Raw genomic sequence first — 24,776 nt, 5'->3', positions numbered from 1 at the left:
AAAACTTTCTCACTAGGAGGGTGGTGAAGCACTGGAATGGGTTACCTAAAGTAGGGGTTGCCAACCTTTTTATGTTGAGGACCAGCAAACTGCAGACTGAAAGTGGTGGACCGGAAGTCACCGCAGATCGCCAAACTGCAGGCCAGCAGTGTACTTATACTCAGTATAAAGGGTTGGCTGCTGGTCCACAGTATGCCACTTACTTCCAGTCCGCAGTTTGCCAGTCCACGGTTTACCAGCCCATGGTCACTTCCACTCCAGCAGCTAACCCCCCTGCGGACTGGCAGCTAATCATTCACGGCCCGGGGGTTGGGCACCCTGACCTAAAGAGGTGGTGGAATCTGCATCCTTGGAGGTTTTTAAGGTCTAGCTCAACAGAGCCCTGGATGGAATGATCTAATAGGGGATGATCCAGCTTTAAGCAAAAGGTTGGATTAGATGTCCCTTCCAACCCTAATTTTCTATGGGTTGCAAGGTATGTCCCTCTTCATGTATTCAACTGAGAGGTAGGAAGCCATAGCAGTTTAAAAATGGGTGACCAAATGTATTACCACCACATGATGCTCTTTCTCCTTAGTGGTGTGAGGAAATGATTTCACAGCAGAAAATGCACCATGATTTTTACCAAGGGTTCACCATTTATTCACTATACTGATGGAAGATGCTTTTCATGCATGTTAGTTTTCTCTTCAGCAGGTATAATGACAGAATTACTTGGCTGACCCCTGTATTATTCCTTCTGACCAACTTTGTGGCCTCATCCAAGAGCCACACAATGTTGAATACCTGCTTTGTTAGCAGTCTGCAAACAAGTGACAAGTGGAGGCGGCTGCTTGTGTTTGTGAAGAGCAATGGGTGCAAGATGCCTGTATGACTGCTCTTGATTCATTCACATATTTTCATAATGTAAATTACAGCTTCATTTTTCTCCACATCCTGCTTCATTTTGCAAGGCACAGAGATCGAGGCCAGTACTTCTTTAATTGTCTAGTATGCCAAGCAAAACAGGCTGAAGTGGCCACTGATCGCATCTGTACCTGTGAACCCCCTTGCAGAAAGATTTCCCAGTGACCCAGACTGAATCAATGATCAAGGCAATGGATATGCAGGAAGGTACAATCCTGCACTGATTTGATGATATGCAATCCATTGCCTGTTGCTACAAAACCAGCCTCTCAAAGCAACCCATGTTGTTCAGGACAAGATGCTGAAAGGACTGACACTGTACTAAGTTCCTCTACACCGTCATTATTATCACCACATCCTGCAACCTGCTTGGCTTATGTCCCCAGGGCAATATTCATCTTTGAGGAGCTGGGTTCTCTTGACTCTTCCTTTCTGTAATCCGAAAGGAATTACTGGAGCACACGGTTTGCAGTTTTCACAACCACGTTTTCATTGAGAAAGCCCAAGACATCAGGCATTGTCTTTCTTCCTTTCCACCACAAACATCCCCCGAGAACAACCACATGCTAGATTCCATTCATTTCCCTAACAGTTCTCAGATGGGGACTGTGTGAGGGTTGATGCCACAATGCTTGTCATGGAACAGCATTTGTTTTTCTCTTTATGAGTCTGACAGCTGTCGAATCTGACCTGGATTGCTTCTATTTCCTCTTTTCATCTTTCAAAGCAGGGAAAGAGGTAAAGGGGGCTCTGTGAACCAAAATCATTCATTAGATCCTGCCTTGTAGCATAATTTAACAGCAGTGAGGATCAGGGAGAAATACAGTAACTTGGCACCAAAGTTGAAGATGCACAGTAGTTCAGTGACCACTGATCCTGTCACTTGAACATGGCCACTAGCAGCAAGCTACTGCTTACTCTTTGTGCTATTGTGTGTGTGTAAATCAAGCCAATCCCACTCTCTTACATAGTTAGTGAATGCATGCATCCAATAAAAGAATACAAAGGGAATGTGTGATGAGACTGACATATCAGAAGATACCCTCTGAACCTTTTTTTCCCATGTGCAGTAATGGTAAGTCCAATCCAAGCAACATAAACATTTTAGTTTGATTTGACTTATTTCATTTTGCCATTTTTCCATGAAAGTTTGTCAGAAATACTTTAGCAAGTCCTAATTTGTATAAAAATTCCTTATATTGTTGAAGCTATTCCAATAGGGAAGGGGAAGAAGTTACATCGATATAAGTAGGTGTCTACCAAACTTAAGGCAGCAGCTAGCTGATTTTGTGGACAGATCTTAAGGCTGGCAGCCATTTTTGTGGGCCAAGCATGGCATCCCCCCCTCGTGATTGGTTGAGGGGATCCTGATGGCCCCACCCCTTGCTACTGATTGGCTGCAAGGGCTGTGTCATGCGGCCCTGTCACCTCCACCAATTGGTGGAAGGTTGGGGCTGTTTGATGAGCAGTCCTCACAGCCAATCAGGGGCAAGGAGTGGGTGTGACAGCCATCTTGCTGTGTCAGCAGCCCCCCTCTCTTTCTTCTCCTCTTCCCCCCCCAAATTGCAGTTTCCTCCACAATCACAATTGCAATATATGCAAGACACCAGTTAGGGGTTGTACCAATTTATTTATTTTGATGGTAAAGTTATATCCTTAACCTGAAATATTTTAATTGATATAAGGACTGGCTGTAGAAAAAATCTGTATTTTGCCAGCACCACAGCACTTTCTTTTAGATTGTTCCTGGACCTGATCTGTTAAGGTACTGTGTGTTTCCTGCAAGGAGTCAGACATATACCCTATTACTGATTTTTAATAGAAATTGAGGCAACACAGAACTGGAAAGTAGGTTCTGAGGCTCATGTTATTGAGCCTGATTTTCACTTAAATCTTGTCTTCAAAAGGAAAAAGTGTGTTTATATTTCATCCTAGCTATCACGGTAATTAACACAAGGTAATAGGCTATTGAAGGCAGGTCGATTTCCTACATGTTTTAACTTGACCTTTAACTTGGCTCTCCCATCACCTTTGACTTCAGTAGTCTTTTTCACTTTTGTTAGTTACTATGTCCTAGCTAACACATGAACATACCTCTTTACTGGTGAAGACTCATCTTAACAGGAAAGATACTTTACAGTTCACATGCAGTGCAGAGGCACCTTAATTGAGTACAAATGCCATTAACACCAACAGTAAGACCACTTTACAGTACTTGAGCCAAGCAAATGAGACTCAGACCTTATTCATTTCATTACTTCAAAACCAGATGTATTTATAAAATTTAACCAGTTCACCCTAAACATCTCCATTATGTAAGTGGCAAATTTAGAGTTCTAAAACAATGTAATTTTCTGAGCTATCCAAGTGAAAAATTAACTACTAAGCAATACTATCAGAGTGGGAAAGTACTGTACGTTTTTACTTGCCTAAAATTCAAATATACCTCTATAGTTTAGTCTGGACTTAAAAAGAAATCAGTCTGTGGGCTGACTGAGACCTGTAATGTGAAATTTCTGCGTAGAAAGATTTTTAAAAAATGTTATGAGTGATTGACTACAGGGTTCAGAATGGGATGATCAGCTTCTCCTTAACTGTAGTGTTACTGTTGTGATACTCTAATAAACACGTTTTTGATAAGTGGGTAAGTTGCCCATGTGTATAGTGTTTTTCAGTTCCACATAATCACCAGAAAATCATGAGGGAAAAGATGACCTTCTTTCATAGGAAACCATGAGAATCGACAAGTGCATCAAATTCCAGTAAATTATATAGAACTATGTGAAGTACATACATCAGACAGCCCTTTAAAATAACCACCTGCTTGTTTGAGCTAGGATAGCATGGAAAGATTCTTGCCTTCTATTGCAGGAAAAGGTCAAAATATCAGCGTCCTTATTGAGAAATAACGAGAGGTTATGATTGTACACAGAGCTAACTGAAAGCATTGATAACACCATCAGTGTTTGAAAAGATATGGTTGTTCTGTATTAGAACAATGTGTGTATGAGATGTCCTAGAGCTGATATTTATGGAATAAGGTATTTCAAAGTTGTCATCTGTAAATGACAGGTATCATTCTACATCATGTCATGAGGCATAAGTGGTTTACATTATTTTGTGAGTAAAAGCTAGATGTGAAAATACTTCAACCAAAAAGAAATATATATGGTGTTCCCTTTATTTTATTATATACCATCTACACAGTCTGCATTTTATTTATCTCTTTAGAAGGATATTGGATAACATGCAATCAGATGTCTTTTTTATCATTTGCCAATTCAAAAGATTTTAAATTATGTAAAAGCAAATGAATTAACCGAATACAAGTAATTATTTTCAAGTGTTGTCACATTAAAAAGGGGTTCTTTATGGAAACCTCATATACCGAAACAAGTACTAAACTGACATAGTAAAAATAGCCACACTTAGTTTTCACTTCCTACAAAACTGTTCAGCTTAATCCTGTCTCACATGTGAAGTACAAGCCAGAGTTGTGAACCACAGAAGAGTAGGCTAAAAAATAGTTTGCTGCTATCCCTGGTCTGTCCCACCTGTCCAAAGAAGAGAATACTACACCCTACAGTCCTGAATCTCAGGTTACCAGTATAGAGCTAATTTCAATTAGTTCATTGCCCTGACAAGATTTTTTCTGGATCTTGACTCTGGAAAGACTGCGAAGTATCTTTGCATCCCATTTTGTGGCAACCCTGGTTGGTCCAGTCTACCTTTGTAGAAGACTTGAAACATACAGAAGAAATGGGTTAATATGCCCTCTGATTGGGCATTTATATACATACATTTGTCTTCTCCAATGCACCAGAGATCCGGCATGTCATCTGGCGTAGATTGAGTCTGCTCTGCATGCAAGCTGACTCTTTCGGCGCTGCATCACATACATTTGTATAAATGGCAAAATGCGCGTCAGCGCTGGGGAAAATGGTGGCAGTGCACTTTTAAACTAAAACAGTTTTGAGATGTTTTAGTTGAAAAGCACGCTGCTACCATTTTCTCAGTACTGATGCATATTTTGCCGTTTATGCAAATGTAAGTGCCGCAGTGCCAGGCACTTTTAAAAGCACCCGGCACTGCGGTGCACCCGGCACTGCGGTGCAATCATAAGTACAAATGACCATTCAGTCTACAGCTGTCAGGATTTGTCCCTCCTTATATTACCAAGTATTCGGAGTCAGGGCTACTTCTACAAAGGGACCTAACTGCCCTTTAGACAGCTAAGTCCCAAATTTAAATCCCAACAAACCCCTCTTTCCCCTGCTGCCCTGCCCTGCTCAGCAGACACTTAACTATGTATGGAAAGGCTTAAATTCCCAGGGTGCCTCTGTTTCTACCATAGAATTCCATAGATGTGCATAGAGAGCCAGTCTCTTTTTGACAGTACCAAACAGCTTATTGCCTACGTTCTGCTAAGCTGTCTTGCCATCTGTCTTGCCCTGGCCTGGTAGACATGATGAGAACTTCTCTAAAGGTTTAGGTCTTGCAAAAATCATTGCACAGCAGAAGTGGTACACCATTTGTACCTTAATGTTTAGAGCACGCATCTGCCTGATTAAGAGAAGGCATCTGAAACCAGGTCTCTAATCTTCCCAATGAGTTCACTAAACACTGGACTATAAGACATACAGGATAGGACCTAGATTTCCCACATAAATGCCCTAATTCAAATACCAGTGAATCATCCTTATTCTGGTCCAATGAATATTTAGGTAATTACACAAAATGGAACAGTTTCAATAGCAAAGACCAAGAGAATTTCCCCAGAATCCTATATAGGCTCATGGTCAGAGTGCTCGAGTCAGAAGTGTATAAGACCTGCTTTCAGGTCCATTTTGTAAAGCAGGCAGAAGGCAAGTTGAACTGAGAAAGAACTCCCACGATCCAAATAAGTGTTCCCACCAGACTGTTAGATATAAGGTGAGCACCTCAGTTGATTAATCCTAAATTCAAGGAGGCATGTCTCTCCATCCCAGATTTGGCAGCTAATTACCTTTGAGGGGCAGGATTAAGGCCATCCCTCATTCTTTGGCATTTCTTATCAGCTACCTTAGGCAGCTTCCTGATTAGTTTAATTGGCTCTGTGTATCCCATTCTTAGTTACTTACTCTCCTATGTGTCTAAGTCAGGCTGAGGCTTCCACAGTGTGACAATTTGCCTGGGAGTTGAGTCACAACATTGAGCTGAAGTCTGCATTTGATTTAATATTTAATCTATATTTCTGCAAGACCTGGTTTAAATGCAGAGTTTCATTAGTTTACCTAAAGGTGTTTTTTTTTTTAAAACTGATTCATTTATGTTGACACAACTTTGTGCGTAGACAGTCTTAAGTCAATTTAAATCTGGTGGATAAATTTAGAGGAACAAGTCAAACCAATGTAACTAATTTTAAACCAAAATATAAATTTCCACATTTATTTTCACCAGTTTAAATTAACCTGTTTCACTAAACTGCTTAATTAAAACTGGCACATGTTGACGTATACAGGTACTCAAATAATTCTAAGCAACAATTGAGTTACTCCTGTTTTTTTCAGCTTCAGAAAAATATTTTGAAAAGACTGTAGTAGGGTTAGAGTTGTAGCTGGGATGGTCCAGGATATGTCCTAGAGGCAAGGCTTCTTCTTGACTGGAGGAAGGGAACTGATTCCCAAAAGCTTGTCCAGCAGCTTTCCCAACTATACAGTTGGTCCAATAAAATGTATCACAAAGAAGCCTTGTCCTTTTAAAAATATTTTAACATCAATATATTTCTCGTAGTGCAAAAGTTGTGTTGTTCCTGCATACATTCAACTTCTATGTATAAGGAAACTACATGTGTATAAAAATATGTTGGTGCTTACATGTTTTTAGAATTGAGGCCTTGCGGCATTCTCTATTGTTACATCCTAAAATAATGATTATTTTTGTGTATTTTATTCTGTGTTAGTAAAATTAGTGTTATGATGGAAGTGTTACTTTCATTTGTAGTTTTACTCATTTATTACTTTACAAAAAACCCCAATACATTTGTAAAAAACAGGTTAACGACTTGGCATAGCAAAATGTCTAGAATTAGGTGGCATACGTGAAGTGTTAGACCGCATTAATGTGTTTGCCACATATTTTCATTAGTTTCATGCAGTTTAGGCATACTGATTAGTTACCTGTTGAAGCTGTGTCCGTAAGAAGTTTGAATGTAGCATTTATTTTTAAAATGGATGACAAGGAAAACAAATGTTAGGCTGTGGCTTCTATCAGGACTGTGCAAACACATTATATTATACTACTTTGTTATGTGACATGAGAAAAAAAAACACCTTTGATTTTATAGCAAGTCCTAGTTTTATAGTAATAATTAGTTGGATCAGAAAAGATTACTGATTTAAAGGACTTTTAATGAGATGTTTGGAGTCTGATCCTACATTTCTTGCAGTCAAAGAAGTTTGAAGTGTAGTGTTTAATTAATTCTGGCTTTTGAGTCTCTGCAAATGATTACATACATGTTTAGCTTTAATCATGTGAATAATGCTGTAAAAAGCAAGTGTTAAGCGCATGTAGAAATGTTTGCAGAATCATGTACTAAATCATTATTGAAAGGGGAAAAAACAGGTTAATTGGTATAAGATTAATTGGTTTAAATCATCAAAAGGAGAGCCTGTCAGACGCAAGCAGCCACAAACTATACTAGTGAAAACACTTTCACTTAGAAACTTGGTTACAAAGGACCTAATACTACTTCCATTGATTAGGCCCACAGTAATTTAAGGGTTATTTATAAACCAAGAGTTTGATTCTTCTCTCACAGGTGACTCCATTGAAATTGGTGGAGTTGTACTTTAATAAAACTGAGCTAGTGAGAACAAAATCAGACCTCAAATCTTCAAAGGGTAATTGACTTCTAGTTAAGAATACATTGAGAAAATGCATCTTCTAGGCCCCTAACCTGTAACAGGATCCTCACGGGCAGGGATCTATCTGCGAGGTCAACTGGCTAAATCAGCGTCCAGCATTGAGTACCCCTTTACATTACTTCAGGTAGAACTCAAATATTGAGAGTTATTATGATCTTAAAGGACTAACTGTCTTATTAGTGTTCTGTTTATTCTTTTAAATGTTGTAATAATGTCTTTTATAAATAATAAATAAGGAAAAGATGTATTTTTACACTGTTAAGTTCCTTTTGAGTATATTTTTAAAAATATTTAATTGCCCCCCATATACTGTTCTTTGTTTCCAGAATACCACAGAATTCCTGCCTTAGATGAGGCAAGCTGGTTGATGGGTAACATCAATCAAACTGGCTACTTCAGGGTTAACTATGACATTAGGAATTGGAGGCTGTTAATTAACCAACTGATGAGGAACCACAAGGTAAGCTCTTGGTGTCATCCTTAAAATCTGCTTTTGATGTGTGAGCCTAGGCTGCTTTTATCATCCTAAATGGTTCCATTTTTCTGATTGCTCCTTACAGGTTATCTCAGTCAGTAATCGGGCAGGTTTGATCGATGATGCATTCAATTTAGCCAGGTATGTTTTCCTGTAGATAATGTAAGCTAATATACAGTCCTGTAACAGTCCCTGCATTCATTTATGCAATGGATGTGTGTATTTTGAAGTTAAATATTTTAAAGTGACTTTAATTCCTTCCTCCTTTCCTCCCACTCTTTCTTGCTCTCTCTCTCAGTACTGAGTGTAAGAACCACAGCACTCTGACCATTCTTGATCAATAATTGCCGTAGGGTATTTCCGAGTATGGAGAGGCCTGATCAATTTTGCAGCAAGTTCAATTTAACACTTTGGAGATAAATAATCTCTTCCCTATTTCTCTAATGAACTAGCTTTTTTAAAAAATGACCCTTGTGCTGTATTTAATTTGTGACGGAAAACACCTTCTAGCGTCAGGGTTTGTTTGGTGGTTGTTTTTTTTGGGGTGGGAGGGAGGAAGAGGAGGTTGCTCTGACATGTACTGTTATATCATTTTCATATATATAAATATATATATTTGGTAATCTGTCATGGAACATTTTTTGGACATCCATCATAAAGAAATTGTTCTATGTGGCAGTGTTAAGCCTGTATGAAAGGCTGCAGTCCTACTGAACAGTATCAGAATGTGTATAGCATTGTACCACCTTTTTATTGTTTTCATAGCCATGTAATTAGATATTACAGTCCTGGTTAAATAATTACTTCCTCACAACTTCAGGCAAGGGAATTTTTCCAGTTCTAAGATCAGACTGGACATCTGGAGTAAAGAGCAGTGTTAGAACTGGAACATCTCAGACTTTGGGATTCTTAAGGTCTTTGAACATTCCTGCTCTCAAAATATTGTTCAAGGAGATTATGTGGAAAGAGTAATTGAGATTATTGATAGCTCTATAAGTTAACATGTTTATGGGTAGATTTGGGGTTTAATCTTCGGACTGTGCTAGGTGATCATGCAGAGGAGCACGGCCTCAGAGATGAGATGGCCTACAGTCAGGCAGTCACAGTAGGTGTATCTACACATGTAATTAATGCAAAGCAGTAAACTCTGGAGCAGTGTGAGTAAGAGTAAACTACTCTTAGGTGTAGCATCTACACATGTACCTGGGATGGCAGCAATTTGAGCCAAGGCATATCAGGTCCGGGCTGGCAGACGGCATGTGGGGGTCAGCTTTAGGCCTAGGTGATGTTGCATCTGGCAGGGGTACAAGGGTGCTGAAAGTCAGCATCTAGGTGTGTGTTTAATTGCAGTTAATTACTCCACTGTCAGATAGTACTGTCCCCAGCAGTACAATTGTAAGGCGGTATTAATTAATTTACAGCAACTTAATACCATCGTATGCGTAGATGGTAACGCTTTCCTGGGCATCTAATTATTCTACACCAGATCTAAACACATATGTAGGCACATCCACTGTCACCAAAATAGTGGAAGTCAGAGTTGCCCCAGCTACGGCTTTTGAAAGAATGGAAGGGGGCAACCTGCCTTCCCTTACACACTCCTCTCCAGCCTTCTTTTGTCATAAGGAATGAAACTGTGATTACTCCTTGCACAACTGTGCTCTTGTTGCCAAAATAAAAGACAAAAGGATATTGGATTAACAGGAATGTGCTTGCAAGTCAAGGGAAGTGATTCTGCTCTATTAGCAATTCTGCTAATGAGTCTGACCTGGTGTAGTGTCCAGTATTGAGTACGCACTTCAAAAGAGATGTGGACAAATTAAGAATCCAGTGAAGAACAGCTAAAATGTTTAGGATGTTTAGGAAACATGATTTATGAAGACAGTTTAAAGAGCTGGGATTATTTAGTCTGGAGAAAAGACTGGTAGGAAAATTTGATAACAGTCTTCTAATACCTGAAGAGTAGTTATAAAACAAACAGTGATAGACTTTTTTTTTGTAGCCACAGGGAACAGTGTAAGGAGTAATCATTTTGATTTGCAACAAGAGGAAATTAATGTTGGATATTAAGAAGAACTTTCTGACTAGGAGGATGGTCAAGCATCGAAACAGCTACCTAGAGAAGTTATGGAATCTCTGTCCTTGGGAGTTTAGACTAACACTTCTCTGGGACGTTTTAATCAGGGTGAATGCTTCTTAAGTTGCGGGGGTGGACTAGATGGTCTTCTTAGGTCTTTCCAGCCCAACATTTCTATCATTCTGTTATTCTAAGGTTCTTCTGAAGTACTGTCACCCTATAGTTGTGGGGGATGGGTAGGAAATCTTTGTAACCAATAGTTTATGTAGACTGAAATGGGAAGGGCAGCTGTCACTGCACCAGTTAAGTAGGAGAAGGAATGAGAAGTGTTGCTTACCCAAGCCAAGAAGAGGCTTTTAATACTCTGTTTGCAGACTTTTCCCATTTATACTGTACAGAACTAGGTACATTGATCATCTGGGGAGCAATCTTAGTCCTATTGAAGTTAGTGACAAAACCCTTAACTCCAGTAGGATCAAGATTTCACCTGAACATACTGCATAGTCAGCAGAATTCTATATAATGAACTAATATGTTGACTCTTCAAAGTACAACTTCATATGTATTTTGTACAGCATAAATTATAGTTTGGTCATTGCTTTACTTTGCTGATAAAGTGATCTGATGCCTTCTGGTACCAGTCTCCGGTTCTCTTCAGTTCCCATAATCTAAACAATGTCAACCCAGGTGGGATATAAGTGAAAATCTTGTGCATTGTAAGAAGCTGTATTCTTGATCTGATAGGTAGGTATTTTCTCTCTGAGGCCACATACAGATGTTCATTTGCTACTGGGAGAGTCACTATTCTCTCTGTAGGAACCAAAGATGTAATAACATTCACACTCTTTCTCCCAAACCAAAAGCGATGGCTCTGAGAGAAAAATAAGCCAACTGTAATCCAACTCTAATCAACTTCAATAGAAGTCAGTTCACGGAGCATCTCTCTCAGGAGAATAAACATTGTAAACTTTTGCCTAGCTTAACTTCTCTCAGGGACTAGGAGGGGTGGAGCTGTGGGGAAAGGCTTCCATGCCTTTCTGACATTGGAGTCACCCAAGTCAGTAAAAGGTACAGGGAGCAGCAGCTCCAGTACCTCCTGTATATTGGGAGAGGAGGGACAAGCAACCATGAGCTGCTTCTAGCTGGCTTTTTGGACACTGGAGTCCCTGGACTAAGAAATAGGCAGGGAGCTTTGCCCACCACCCTTTCCACTTGACTCCTGGGCAGTGGCGCAAAGTACAGGGAGCATCACAATCCCCTGTCTGCTTCTCACTCAGTGAGAATGCTTCCTGGCCTTGCCAGCTTTTAAATCATCTCTACCACCCAGTTGGGCATCATGGACAGGGGAGGCTGGAAGAGCTGGGAAGTGGGCTTGAGAAGGTGTTTCCTAAGCCCACTTCCTGGCCCTGCCAGCTTTTAAATTACCACCTCTGCTACCTAGCTGGGCAGCATGGGTGGCAAGAAGAAGTTGGGATTGCATAGCAGCAAGCTCAAGGAGACTTTCCCCAACCCAGTTTCCAGCTTGCCCAGCTGGCAGTGCATGCGGTATTTTAAAGCCTGTAGGGCCAGGAACTGGGGCAGGGGAAGCCCTCTATAGGGTAGGGGACCCACATGCTTCTCACTCTGGAGTCCTAGGTGTGCGGAGTGGGAAGGGAGCTTGCTGTGGGGTTCAGTCCACTCCGCTCCTGGTGCCCAGGACCCGAACAAGAGGGATTAGTGCCAACACCTGAGGCTTTTTACTACAGAGTCCCCAGAGCAAGAAGCAGGTTGGGGACTTTGCCCCCGCTACTCCAGTCCCTGGGATCTCCCTAGTCTTGGGAAAATGCAAGGAGCAGGGGTGTGTTGCAGTCTGAATACCTGTACTGCTCCCTCTCCTAGAATCATTTCCAGTGGTGGAAATTTTCCATCACTAGAAATGAATGTTTCTACACAGCCTGAGTCGGTACTAAGCTAATGGCCCAAGGTATCTTTTTCATGATATGTAAAGACAAGGTTCTGCTGCTTGCTGTCATTAAAGCTCCCAAAGAGCTTTTCACAGAATAATGTTTTTAATGCTAACTTCCTGGCCATGATCTAATTTGGGATATTATTACATTTTGTCTATCTAAAAAAATTGCTGAAATGTCACATAAATAAGGTATTCCTTTATAGTACAGGTTTCCCTCAGTTTATATTATACATGAATTCTTAGAAAAAGGTGTGTAACTCAAATTCACATAAAGGGAACCCACTTTACAATGTAACAAATATGGATACGTTCCAAGACCTCAATTGTACTGAACCCCAGACCCATTTCTACCACTTTTACAATACAATTTTGGTACTCACCAACAGCAGACAATACACACAAGCACATGGTGATGGTGAACGTTACCATAATGGGGATGGCAACTACAGAAACACATGTCGCAGGCAACGAATGAGGAGCACAGATCCACAAAGGAGACTATATTTTAGTGAACATCACTCCCACAATGCATTGCACAAAGTAGCCAACTCTGGGCTTCCACCACACTGATCACCTAAGAGTGACTTTACCTTGCATATAGCAAATTTTTGGTATAAAAAATGTCATCATATAAAAGCAAATTCACACATAAAGAACCCTCATAAAGCGAGGTAAACATGTATTCTCAAGTTGTTAAGTAGTAGTATTGTGTGCTACAATATTTCCTTTAGTGAGTTACATAACTTTGCTGCTGCCGTTTTTCGCACAGCAGAACAAAGTACAGAGTATGTACAGGTGTACTACAATTGAAATGCTCCTCTGTAGAAGATCCATTGCTACATTTCTATTTCTTGTTTTCTCTTCTCTTCTAAATCTCTACCAAGATTTATGTCGGTATTATTACCTTAAATATATTGCCTTGCACAAGAATCTACTTATGACAGATTGAGTTTTGAGAGAGACTTGCATAGTTCCATGCAACAGATTTACAGGCACTGTTCCAACTGTAATAAGCTACATAGTTGGAAGCTAGATAAACTTGCTGTCTTTCTTGAGATAAGCATGGAAATGCACTTTTTCACTTTATGTATCAATTTTTATAGGACAGAATATGAAATACCATTATATATATGATGAATGTATTCCCACTGACTCACTAGACATGATATTCATTTTTAACAAGACTTTGGCTCTTTGGTCCTAGTTGCTGTTTGGTCTGCTTTATCCCACTAGACAAGAATTATTGAGGAGATCCTTGTGTCTGCACACCCAGTGGCCGGGATAAAAGGGCTACCAGCATATCTAGGGATTGTAAAAGCCACAGTTTCATCTGGGGAAGAATTCTGCTGCATTGTGAAAGAAATCTGCTAGGTTGTCTTCTGAGCCATGGGTCAGAGGAGCTACAGAAACTGTATGGCACAGTACTGTAGAAATTCTGGGCTCTGCATGCAGCAGGCCCTAGAGAGAAGTTACTCAGCAGGGCAGATTGTCATAAACAGAATCTGATTTGCTGCACTGTGTCACGAAGACATACCCTTAGGCCTATAGGACTGTCAGAATAACACAGATGTCCCTTAGGAATCCCCAGGATTGCAAGGGTGTAAAAGTACCTTAAAGCCAGTTTAGCCATTCTCTCAGCACAGACACAGCACAGACACTCCTTGTACTGAGCTTTGCTATGGTTTCCACGTTACCTGAACTTGATAAACTGTACTGTTTACATTGCAAGTTAGGTGTAATGTTTGAGTCACTATATAATGAGTCACTATATAATGGTTTGTACAAGGAGAGAAACCTAAAGCATAAGACGAGTGAATTAGTCAAGCATGTAGTGGTCATAACTAGTAGTTTATGTCCAATGTCTTTGAAGGGTTTTAATTCAGTATTTTGTTGGGGGAGTTCTCAATTCTTGCTCTTGGCACATGGACATCACAGATTTATATTTTTGTCTACCCTGAAACATGGTTATATCTGAGAGAAATGAAAATGGTGATTTATGCATATTTATTTTTAATTTAGTTTTAATGTGTACTTCATTTCTCACTATAGTTATTAATTTTAATAAGAAAAAGAACAGATTTTATGCTTGTCCTCTTAAAAATCATTTCCAAAGTAAACAACCTCCTTTATTTCTGCCTCAATAAATAATAGAGTTTGTATTTAAAATGCCTCATCCTATTCAGCATCTTATAAAATACTTCCAAGTGTGTTGTTGAACTTGATAAAGGTAGTGTCCATTCTGCAAGTGAGAGATTTGATTCACTTTTCCAAAGTCCTAGTTTGATATTTCTAGCTGTTATTAATGCTAATTTAATCCACACTTTGTTTGTCAAGGAAGTACCAGATTCTCTCTTTTTGTATAATTTATTATGCAGAGGTCTGGAGCACAATTACTTCTATAATTGTATTTGGAGAACTGAATATTTTCCTTTTAAGTTTGTACGTGATTTTACATCTCCTAAATGGGCATTATTCTCTCACTGTCCACTCCTGCACTTCCAATGTAATGGTTTTTTTGGACATAAACGTTATAGATGAATTGATACTTTCAAGAAATATTTTAATTCTGTAGCTGTAGTTTCCCAAAGTTTTGTCCAAGATGTTGAAATATATTCATTTCTAGTTTCTTGCTTCCATAACATTAATCAGAATGATCTGAACTGAATTCTTATTTAAGAATTTGTGCATTTTGTATAGCTTCTCTCTTTCAGAAGCTCATCTATTCTGCTGATTTTTTTTTAGGGTAACTTTGTTCTCAAGTTCAGTCCCTAGGTACATCCTAAGTAGCTGGAGAATTGTAGCCTTGATAGTGACATATTTCATAAGAAATTTTCCTCTACTCCATGCCCAGGAATCTTGAGCAGAATAAGCTCTAGGCACTCTTTCTTCATGACAGCTTATTAGAAGTTGAAGCTTGTTTCACCTCTTTGGGATAGTCTGTATGAAATTTCCAAACATTCTGAAACCATAGGGGTTGTAATGTAATAAGTTTTATTAAAAGTACACAGATAAAATCAAATTAAAGTAAAAGGACTTATATGAATAGTGTATCTAGGCTTAAATTAAGGAAAGGATAATCCATATAGCTCCTGTCGATAGTGTTATAGCAGGAGACATCCCACTTCCCTTATGAGCATCAATCTTGTCTTTAGCTTATCCTGTTATTTTCTGACTCTTTACAGAGCACTGTATCAGAGACCAAGCATCTAACAAATGGAGCTTCATGTCATCCCTATTCCCCCTGCACCCCAGGGTCCAAGTCATTTATAGTCTGTGACCACTGGTGAATATGCACCTGAAAGCAATACCAGATCAAGTAGTCAAGTCTAGATTATATCTGATTTTCAATAGTGAAATTAAAATTTCAAAGGTGTGACTATGCAGAAGGAGAATAACTTCCTTCTTCAAAAGAACTGATTGTTCCTTCAGGCTCTGATGTTTTTACCAATTCCTCTCTCAAAGCCTAGCATATTTTCAATACTCCTTTGACCTCACCTTCACCTTAGCCAACATATAGTGTTGAAGTGATAGGTACTTCATGTACATGTCATTTGTTCAGGAAACCAATTCTTGATGCTGAGAATCAGCCTGTATCCAGTCTTGTGTTCTGAGACTATGTCATAGAGTTGGTTGTACTAGAAATAAGTGAATACACAGATGTCTTTGACACCAGTGAGTTGGATGCAATGTTTAGAATTACCTCAGGATAAGGGGAGAGGCAGAGAGTTGTTAGCAGCACATTTGAGGTGTTTATCTGCAGATCTAGATGTGTGAGTTTGAGTTTTGCTCTGAATGCATGCCCAAGATTGCTCCTCAATCAATGCAGGTATAGATGGGTACCTGGTCATTCAGACTGTAGACTCAAGGGTGGTCAAACATTATGCTAAGCAATTGCTCCCCTGTAGGCCACTGGTTTCAGAAACTGGTATGCCTTAATGGTGCTAGCCAAATGAGCCAACTAGGTTTGGGTAGAACTTTCACCAGGTAAACTCAGGTGGGATGAAGGGTAGATGGCTATTATGTAACCCAGTCAAGGGTAAGATAATATTAGTAAGGTGTCTGTGGAAATGTTTGTAGAACTGATTAAACCTACTAACCTAAGTGCACAGTCTCCTCTGTGTCTGCGTACTTGCTTTTTTTCCCTATACCCAACTATAACATGAAGTGGGAGCTACCCCCTCTTTCGAGTCAGCCCTTGCTGGCTAACAAAGGCAGCAGACATTGACCTTTCCCAATTTGGGGGTCTGTAACAAGCCAAAAGAATAACCCAGAAAAGCTATTGTCCTCTAAATCCTTCTATAAACCTTCTAACTTTCATTTCTCAAATGGTCTGTTCTGGAGTCAAAAAGAGACCTCCCTTTTCCTAAGGTTTTCCCCAAATCAGAGACCCAGGGTCCTTATGCAAATAAAAAGTCATGTTAATGTAGATTGTTTTCCTGCCTTGGTTTTCTTCCCTAATAGACTGCACATTCCAGTGGCTTTGAGAAACAGTGCCCCCCAGTTTGTGGGGCAGTCAATTCTAACTTAAACTATGGCATGGCATGGAGCTGTAATCTTAGGTCTAAAGGCATCCAGAAACTGGATTCTTTCCCTTGCCATCCTTGCACCGCTTCCTCTTTCAGTTACTGCTCTCTTTATCTCAAAGGGGTTTCCCCAAGTAAAATCCTGGAGTAGGGTAATGTTAGGCACAGAGGCACTTACCCTTCTGATTTAGTAAAATTAGGGTCCTGTTACTGAAACAAATAAGACAAAGGAAGAACTTGACTTTAATTTATTTTTAAGAAAAGTAATGATCTAATCTTCTTTGTGAAAACAGCTTTGGAATAGTAAATTAATACTAATGGCTGAAGAAGGTGAGTTGCTTGTTGTTTATTCCCTAAAAATTACCGTCTCCTTGCAGCCACCCAGGGCTGGCATATGGTATATGGAAAAAAACAAAACAAAACATAACCTTGTTACTGGATTGGGGAAGATACCAGTTGTCCCCAGTTTTTTAAACAAATTTGGAAGCACTGCTATCCAGGCCACCAGAAGCTCTCTTTCATGGAGCCACCTCCTCTGCTGAGCAGCTAACCTCCACTTCCGGACATAGAGTTAACCTGAGGTAGACTCGATGAAGCAAGTGATAGAGGGCAAAGATCTAATCCCATTTCTGATACGAAATCTTCTGTGACCTTTGCTCAGAAAACCCTGTGTTTCTTGGCAAAGGATTTTGTTATTCTGCTAAGGAACCCACCAATTGCCAGATCTGGGGTCAGAAAGGAAATACTCGTTGGCATGGACTGTAGGGATTTTTATTTGCTTTGTAGTGTCATGGTCCCTTTTTTCTGAAGGACCTTCTGAGCATATGTTAACCAACTGCTTTCCACATCATGGCAGTGGCAAAGCATTGACAGTTCCCTCATCTCTTCTACTTTTACTTTACCATATTATAGGATGTTCTTGATGTTTTGGGTGTTGTTCATCATAGTTGTGGGTGAGGGGTTGAAATGTCAATTTGCGTAATTCCTTTGATTAACAATTAGCACAGAGGATTTGATAGCTCAGGAAGTCCCTTCCATTGAGTGAGTTAAGAGAGGAACAACTCCCGGATGAGCATTTTCAAACATGAGAGCCTGAAGTTGCACATCTAAATACAGAGGTAATCAAACACGAGCAGCTCTTCTGTGCTCCCTACAAGACCCAAAGTGCTGAACCACCCACTGAAATAGTCTTCTCAACTCTGAGTTTCTACGATTAGTATAAGTAATCCTTAAATTTTGGCTGACAACCCCCCATCTAAAATCCAATGCTGTTCTCCTTGTTTTGGAAATATATTTCCCTGAGGTATATAGTGAAAGCATAAGCATGACAAAATTAAACTATGGAGTTGCAGTCATCTTTATTTCACTAATCCTCCCCCAGAGATTAAGATTTAATTTATTCCAGTGTTTGAAGTCTCCCAACATATTCAAGATAATTGGATCCATATTATACTTGATTATATTACTTAAAGCCCTGTTCAGCCTAATGCCCAGAAAAGTCAGGTTTTTGAGGACCCCTTAATAAAATTCCAGAGCTAGAAATTAATAGGATAATAAGTGTTTGACTGGGCAGAGGTTTTCATCTATCCCAGTTAGGATTTTTGTAAGCATCTCTAAATTTCAACAGCTATATCCAGGGTTGCTGGTCTTGTTTTGATCATTCACAGAAAATATTATTGTGTCTACATGAATGAATGCCTTATGCATTTAGGCTTCAATGTTCATTATTATCCTTGATAATATTTGTTCATGGATTCAGCACTAAGGTGAGCATAATGCTGATAAATTCTTTCTTAATAAGTACCTCTGTGTCACAACAAAGACTGCTAATCCCTGACTGATAGCTTGGACCACACTTGATAGATGGTACCGTATAGCTATTTTAATAACAGAAGCCAGTGTTGAAATGGTTTCAACATAGGGTACAGACGAGCATTTTCAGGCCTTGGCTCAGGGTTAGTTGTGTAGGCAGCTTAGTTTAATGCACCTAAACCTGAGTCAGGATCCACGCATGCAGGTAGGGATGCTTGCTGGGGTGAAGATGAGCAGCTTGTGGTAAATTAGTTGGTAGAGGGGAGGGGCTGGTGGGATCAGTGGAGGCTGGTGGATCTGTGAGGTGGGAGCAGGAGGGAGTTGGCAGCTGCAAAGGGGCTGGTGGGTCTGTAGAGGGGGTTGCTGGATCCATGGGGGGCTGCCTGGTTTGGGGGTGGTCGTGGAGGGTAAAAATAGCCTAGCCAGGGTCAGCAGGGATATAAGTAGCACAAGGTTAACCCTTTGCTGATCTAATGTTAATTCACCTCTGACACGACTTAACTTTCAGTCAGGTGTCTCATTTTTAGGACAACCCAAGCCCTGTGAATTCTTGCACAGACATTTAGATCACCCTAACCTTAGGGTATCTAAATATAATGCTTGTATATACCCATAAATGCCAATTCTACTTCATTGTGTTGTGTACAGTGGCAACTGATAGTAATATGACTTCTTACCATAATCCGTGGCTTAAATCCTCTGAATTGGCTATGCCAATTGTGATGGGGATAGTATAGACTAGTGGAGGTTTTAAAACAACCATTTTCCATTCTGCAGTCAGAGAAGGGTATGGGCACACCTACATTGGGAGCAATTTCAAAAGGAGATCTGCTGAAAAAGAGCATATATCAGCTGTTACATTTTAACAATTACTTGTGGTGCGATACCAATATAGCAAAACTCCTTTAACTTTAACCATGGATGAAGCAGTGTTAAAGTCAGAGGGGATTTGCTACATTTATATCATCATGTAGATGATACCCAGAGAGTGGTGGTGGATGGGTCTTTTTCAACCTGGAGGGATGTGGTCAGTGGGGTCACCCAAGGCTCAGTCCTCGGGCCCGCACTGTTCAACATCTTCATCAGCGACTTGGACGAGGGGGTGAAAAGCACCTTGTTCACATTTGTGTATGACACTAAGATGTGGGGAAAAGTGGGCATGCTGGAGGAGAGGGACAGGCTGCAACTAGATCTAGACAGGTTACAGGGGTGGGTGGATGAGAACAGGATGGGATTCAATACTGACAAGTACAAGGTGATGCACCTAGGGAGGAAGAACCAGCAGCATACCTACAGGCTGGGGAACTCCCTTCTAGTCAGCACAGAGGCAGAAAAGGATCTTGGTGTCATTATTGATTCCAAAATGAACATGGGCCACCAATGTGGGGATGCAGTCAGGAAGGCTAACCGCATCTTGTCATGTATCCACAGATGCATCATGAGCAGGTGCAAGGAGACGATCCTCCCTCTCTATGTGACACTGGTCAGGCCGCAGTTGGAGTACTGTGTCCAGTTCTGGGTGCTGCACTTCAGGAGGGTTGTGGACAGCATCCAGAGGGTCCAGAGGAGGGCCACTCGCATGATCAGGGGGCAGCAAGGCAAACCCTACGAGTGGAGGCTACAGGACCTGAACCTCTTCAGCCTCCACAGGAGAAGGCTGAGAGGGAATCTTGTGACCATCTACAAACTGGCCAAGAGGGACCAGCAGGCTATGGAGGAGTCTCTGTTCCCCCAAGCACTACCGGGAGTAACAAGGAACAATGACCATAAGTTGACCAAGAGTAGATTCAAGCTAGATATCAGGAGGCAGTACTTCATAGTCAGGGTGGCTAAGATCTGGAACCAACTTCCAAGGGAAGTGTTGCTCACTTCTACCCTGGGGGTCTTCAAAAGGTGGCTAGACAGCCACCTAGCTGGGGTCATTTGACCCCACCATTCTTTCCTGCCAATGGCAGGGGGTTGGACTTGAGGATCTGTTTGGGTCCCTTCTGACCCTACCTACTATGAAACTATCCATAGCTTGTTCACACATAACTATTAGATTATAGCACAGGGGTGGGCAAAATGGCAGAGCTGGTTGGCAGCTGTCTGCATGGCTGGGGCCGGTCTCCATGGAGATCTGCTGTAGCTGCACTGTGATAGTGCAAGGCTAGGGTTGCCATGGAGCCTGGCCCCAGCTGTGTTGGCAGGGCAAGGTAGGGGGCTGCTCTGGAGCCACTGGGATCTTGCACCAGAAGCAGCTTAGTCAGGGCCAGGGCAGAGCTGTGATCTTCAGCCTGCATGCTGTGGGCAGGGGTGCACAGGCAGCAGATCATGGCTCTGCCTCTTTTCTGAACCAGGCTGTCACCACTGCAAGAGCGTGACCCTGGAGCATGCAGACTGCCGATCGTGACTCTGCCCTGGCCCCAGATTAAGCTGCCCCTGCTGCAAGATCCCAGCAGCTCCAGAGCAGCCCCCTGTCCTGCCACATGCCCTGGAGCATGGCTGGGGCTTGTCTCCATGGCAGCACCAGCTTTGCACTATCACAGTGCAGCTGTGGCTGGGGTCTCCATGGAGACCGGTCCCGGCCATGTAGGCAGGGGTGGCTGGGAAATGGAGTCCACTGCTCGCCAGATCCAGCTTGTGGGCCAGACTTTGCCCATCCCTGTTATAGCATCTGATGCATGATTTGGAGTAAAAGTCCCCACTTCCCTTTTAAAATGGCTCCAAATGTACATGTGTCCACAACCTAATATTCTTTACGCTTACTGAAACCTTCATCTCCATCCTACTTGGAGGCAGTTGTTTCAATTCATAGATCTTTATAGTCATATAAGAAAAATCAAAACATCATGGGACAAATGGCAAATCAAAACCTTTGCCCTGCTTTGTTACTGTGTCAGCATTAAATCTGTTATTATCATGGGCTAGTGGGCAGTGACCCAAAATTTACAATATATTGCAGGGAAGCCCTGCTACCAGAATTCAGCAAACCTCTTTCCCCCCAAACATGTAAGGAATTTGGATACGGTCCTTCAACTACTAGAAAATGTTCCAAAGAATAAGTGCGAAGTTACATGTTACACTTAGATCATCTCTACTAGCATCACTGAAAACACAAGTGTCTACATGTTAAAGTTTGTTAACTTGTCCTTAGTGCACGCTGAGCGTCTCAGGGTTAACCCTGGCCTGTGCTACCTAGCTCATTTTTGTGTTATTTCAGTTTCCTCCACAGAGATAAAACAAACATTTTGGAAGCCTCCAGCATCCCAGGTGCATAACTCCCAGGACCCCATCCAGGGCAGGGATAAAGTCTAGGGCTAGGGACAGAAATTACACATAAACTGGTGTGATTGGAAACTGGTTCAAATCTGTAATGCAGCAGAAGTTCAGTGCACAGAAACTACTTTCAAAATGGCCAAACCAGCTTAAGACAAACCTGGATGGATATAGCGTCAGACTTAACTGATTTAGGTTAAATTGGTTTATTGAACTTCTGTCCCAGATCCCCTTGAGATTCAAGTTAACTCACAGTCTCCCAATATCCCAGGATGCTTTACACCTCCCTCTGTGAACTCCCCATCACAGGGTGGACAGGCTAGCCTTGGCCCAAGCTGTCTGCTCCAGGTAAGCAGGGAGGGGTGTTCTAGTGCCCCCAATTTCTGGCCTGGGCTGCTGCAGGCATGTGGCTGCATTTCTGGAATGAAAAGAGAATGCCTGTTCACTTGCCTATCAGTTCCATCTATGCACTTTAGTCTAACCTGCAAAGATTGAATCTATTCAGCCTTGGGTTTTTTCACTGTCTGTACTTAGCTGAGTGTCCTGACTCTTAGCCACACCCCTGCTCACGAGCCCTCCAGTGGCAAGTCAGAGTTGTGGAGGCAAGAAACAGTATTAACCCTTAACATGTGACTACTCAGAGCATTCTAACTTTAACACTGTTTAACACTCCACAGATTTAGTGTCGTCTAGGTATAACATGTAATTTTACCCTAATAAAAAATTCTTCGAGCCTGCTCCAGAATACTTAGTTCATTGGATTAATCTTGCTAGAGTATTTATATTTCTCATAGAAGTGAATGATGCTTTTAATTTACTACCACCACAAAATGTAATTCTTCACCTGTGCTTTGGACTACTGATTCATGCTGGCAAGAATACTTTCATCCCATATACTGTACTAATTATATACGTAGCAACAAGCCAAAGTAGATTGGTCCAGGAAAATGCCATCATGTGTTCAAGATAGTAGAAAATTTTGATTAGCCCCAGTTTTGCCACCTTATGGTTTTGTTTAGCCCTTGAAGTTGGCTTGTGATAGATGCATCCACATTAAAGTTCAGAAGCCATGAACTCCAATGTGATAACATGGGGATGAGCCATCTTCAGCTATTATCTCACAAACATTAACAAAAATGGAAGAGAATTGTGCTTATATCAGTAAGGAGAATATTAATCTGGTATTTTAAGTGAAGCAGGCAGAGAAGGAAAAATAAAAGAGCCCCTCGCAAATGATCCCCCACCATCCTCCTGTTCCTCTGATCTCTCTATATAATTGCTGCTGTCTAAAATGGGATTGAGTAGTAATCTGACATGAATATGTTTGATTACTTGCCAGAACATGCACTCTGAACTTCTAAACTGTGAGGTGAACTTTCAAACTACCTGTGCAGATTCTGTTTTCTGATTTTAGAGTTTGCGTTTTCAATTTTACATGACAATTTTTAAAACTGCAGGTTAGGATTTCACTGTGGCTCATGTAAAATACAACAGGGGGTTGCTTTGCTGGCTTTCATTTACAGACAACAGTTTGGAATGAAAGTCAAATGCATTTGGTTCATTTTTATGTGGCTTTTGGAACAGATCTTTTCACTTGCCACAAATGAACGAAGAGGAAGCACTATCTTATGTTTAGGGTGCTGGAGAGAGATTTGTGAACCCTGGATTCAGTTCTTGGTTCTTCCTTAGTCAAGTCACTTAAAAAAAACAGAAAAAAAAGCACAAACATCTGTGCCTTCATTTTCCACATGTAATTTGGAGGAAATAATACTTCCTGATTCCCAGGGTATTATGAGAATAATATTATCATGCCAGTGACCAGATATGTGCATACATACAAGGATGCATTTGCAGATATGAAGCCCAATCCTGCAGCTATTTTTATGCATGAGTAATTTTCATTACATCTTTTCAGGATCATTTTTGTATACTGTCATTCAGTAGGAAGGTCTCTCATATTTAAACTCCAATTATCTTATTGCCCAGTCAGATGTTGGCTTTCTTTTACCAAAGCCATATACATTACACCAGGAGAGACAGATAATGCATGACATACTTACAAAAACAAAATAATTCTAAGTAATTCCGAACTTTTTTTGAACACATGCTGCTGAAATATATAGAACATCAACAGACTAAGAGATAAGCGGCTAAATCCTGTTTTACTCTGCATCATTAAGTCATATACATAGCTGCATAACTGCAGTTTTTAGCATTTATAAACAGTTTGGAATTGCCCGGCACATATTCCTACTGGAAGTAAAATGGAGGAAGAGGATGACAATGATTTTCCCACCTTTTAGCCCAATAGCCTGTGTTGGCTCCAGTTGTGCTAGGCCATAGTTATGCTAAGTTATAGCAAGTTACAGTGCTAAAAAAACAGTATGGGGCCTTCTGACTCCTAGATGACTGTGATGGTCGTGGGGCTGTAGCTTTTGGGCATACTACTGCCCTGTAGCAGAGAGGAACTTGGCTTGGTTTCCCAACCATCTGAAAGCATGTGATCTCATCTGTCGCATCTTGTTCTTCCAATGGTTACAGGCTCTCAGCTCGGCTGGAGAGAGGAGTGACTAATATTTTCTCTCTGCCCAGCAGTCTTTCAGGTCTGGCTCACCCACACAGCAGTCTGTCTATCTTAGGTCTGGCTTACCTGCACAGCAGCCTCTTGGGCCTGGCTTGCCTTCAGGGATTACTTGCCCATGGCAATGCAGCTGACCAGTATTTCCACTGGCAGAGCTTCTCTTGTCAGGCCTCCTATAAGCACCCTGGGCAAGGCCTGACCTTCACCCTGGGCTGGATCCTTAAAGAAATCTTTATACATAATAGAGGTACGGGTTCCATATTACAGTGGCCCAGTAAGAAAAAAAAAAAA

General features: G+C 41.0%; 1 protein-coding gene across 1 annotated transcript in view; it reads left to right on the top strand.

The window, feature by feature from the left end:
- Window positions 1-24,776, top strand: part of TRHDE (thyrotropin releasing hormone degrading enzyme) — a gene marked incomplete at its 5' end in the record, with an annotated part of 317,351 nt that overhangs the window by 237,731 nt on the left and 54,844 nt on the right. The window contains 2 exons of the mRNA XM_019543934.1: window positions 8,138-8,271; window positions 8,372-8,427. Of these exons, the coding sequence (XP_019399479.1) occupies window positions 8,138-8,271; window positions 8,372-8,427 (190 nt within the window). The remainder of the gene's footprint in view (window positions 1-8,137; window positions 8,272-8,371; window positions 8,428-24,776) is intronic.

Source organism: Crocodylus porosus, unplaced genomic scaffold (assembly GCF_001723895.1).
Source record: "Crocodylus porosus isolate Cpor-Errol unplaced genomic scaffold, CroPor_comp1, whole genome shotgun sequence".
Classification (NCBI taxonomy): domain Eukaryota; kingdom Metazoa; phylum Chordata; order Crocodylia; family Crocodylidae; genus Crocodylus; species Crocodylus porosus.
This window is presented reverse-complemented; position numbering and strand designations above follow the sequence as displayed.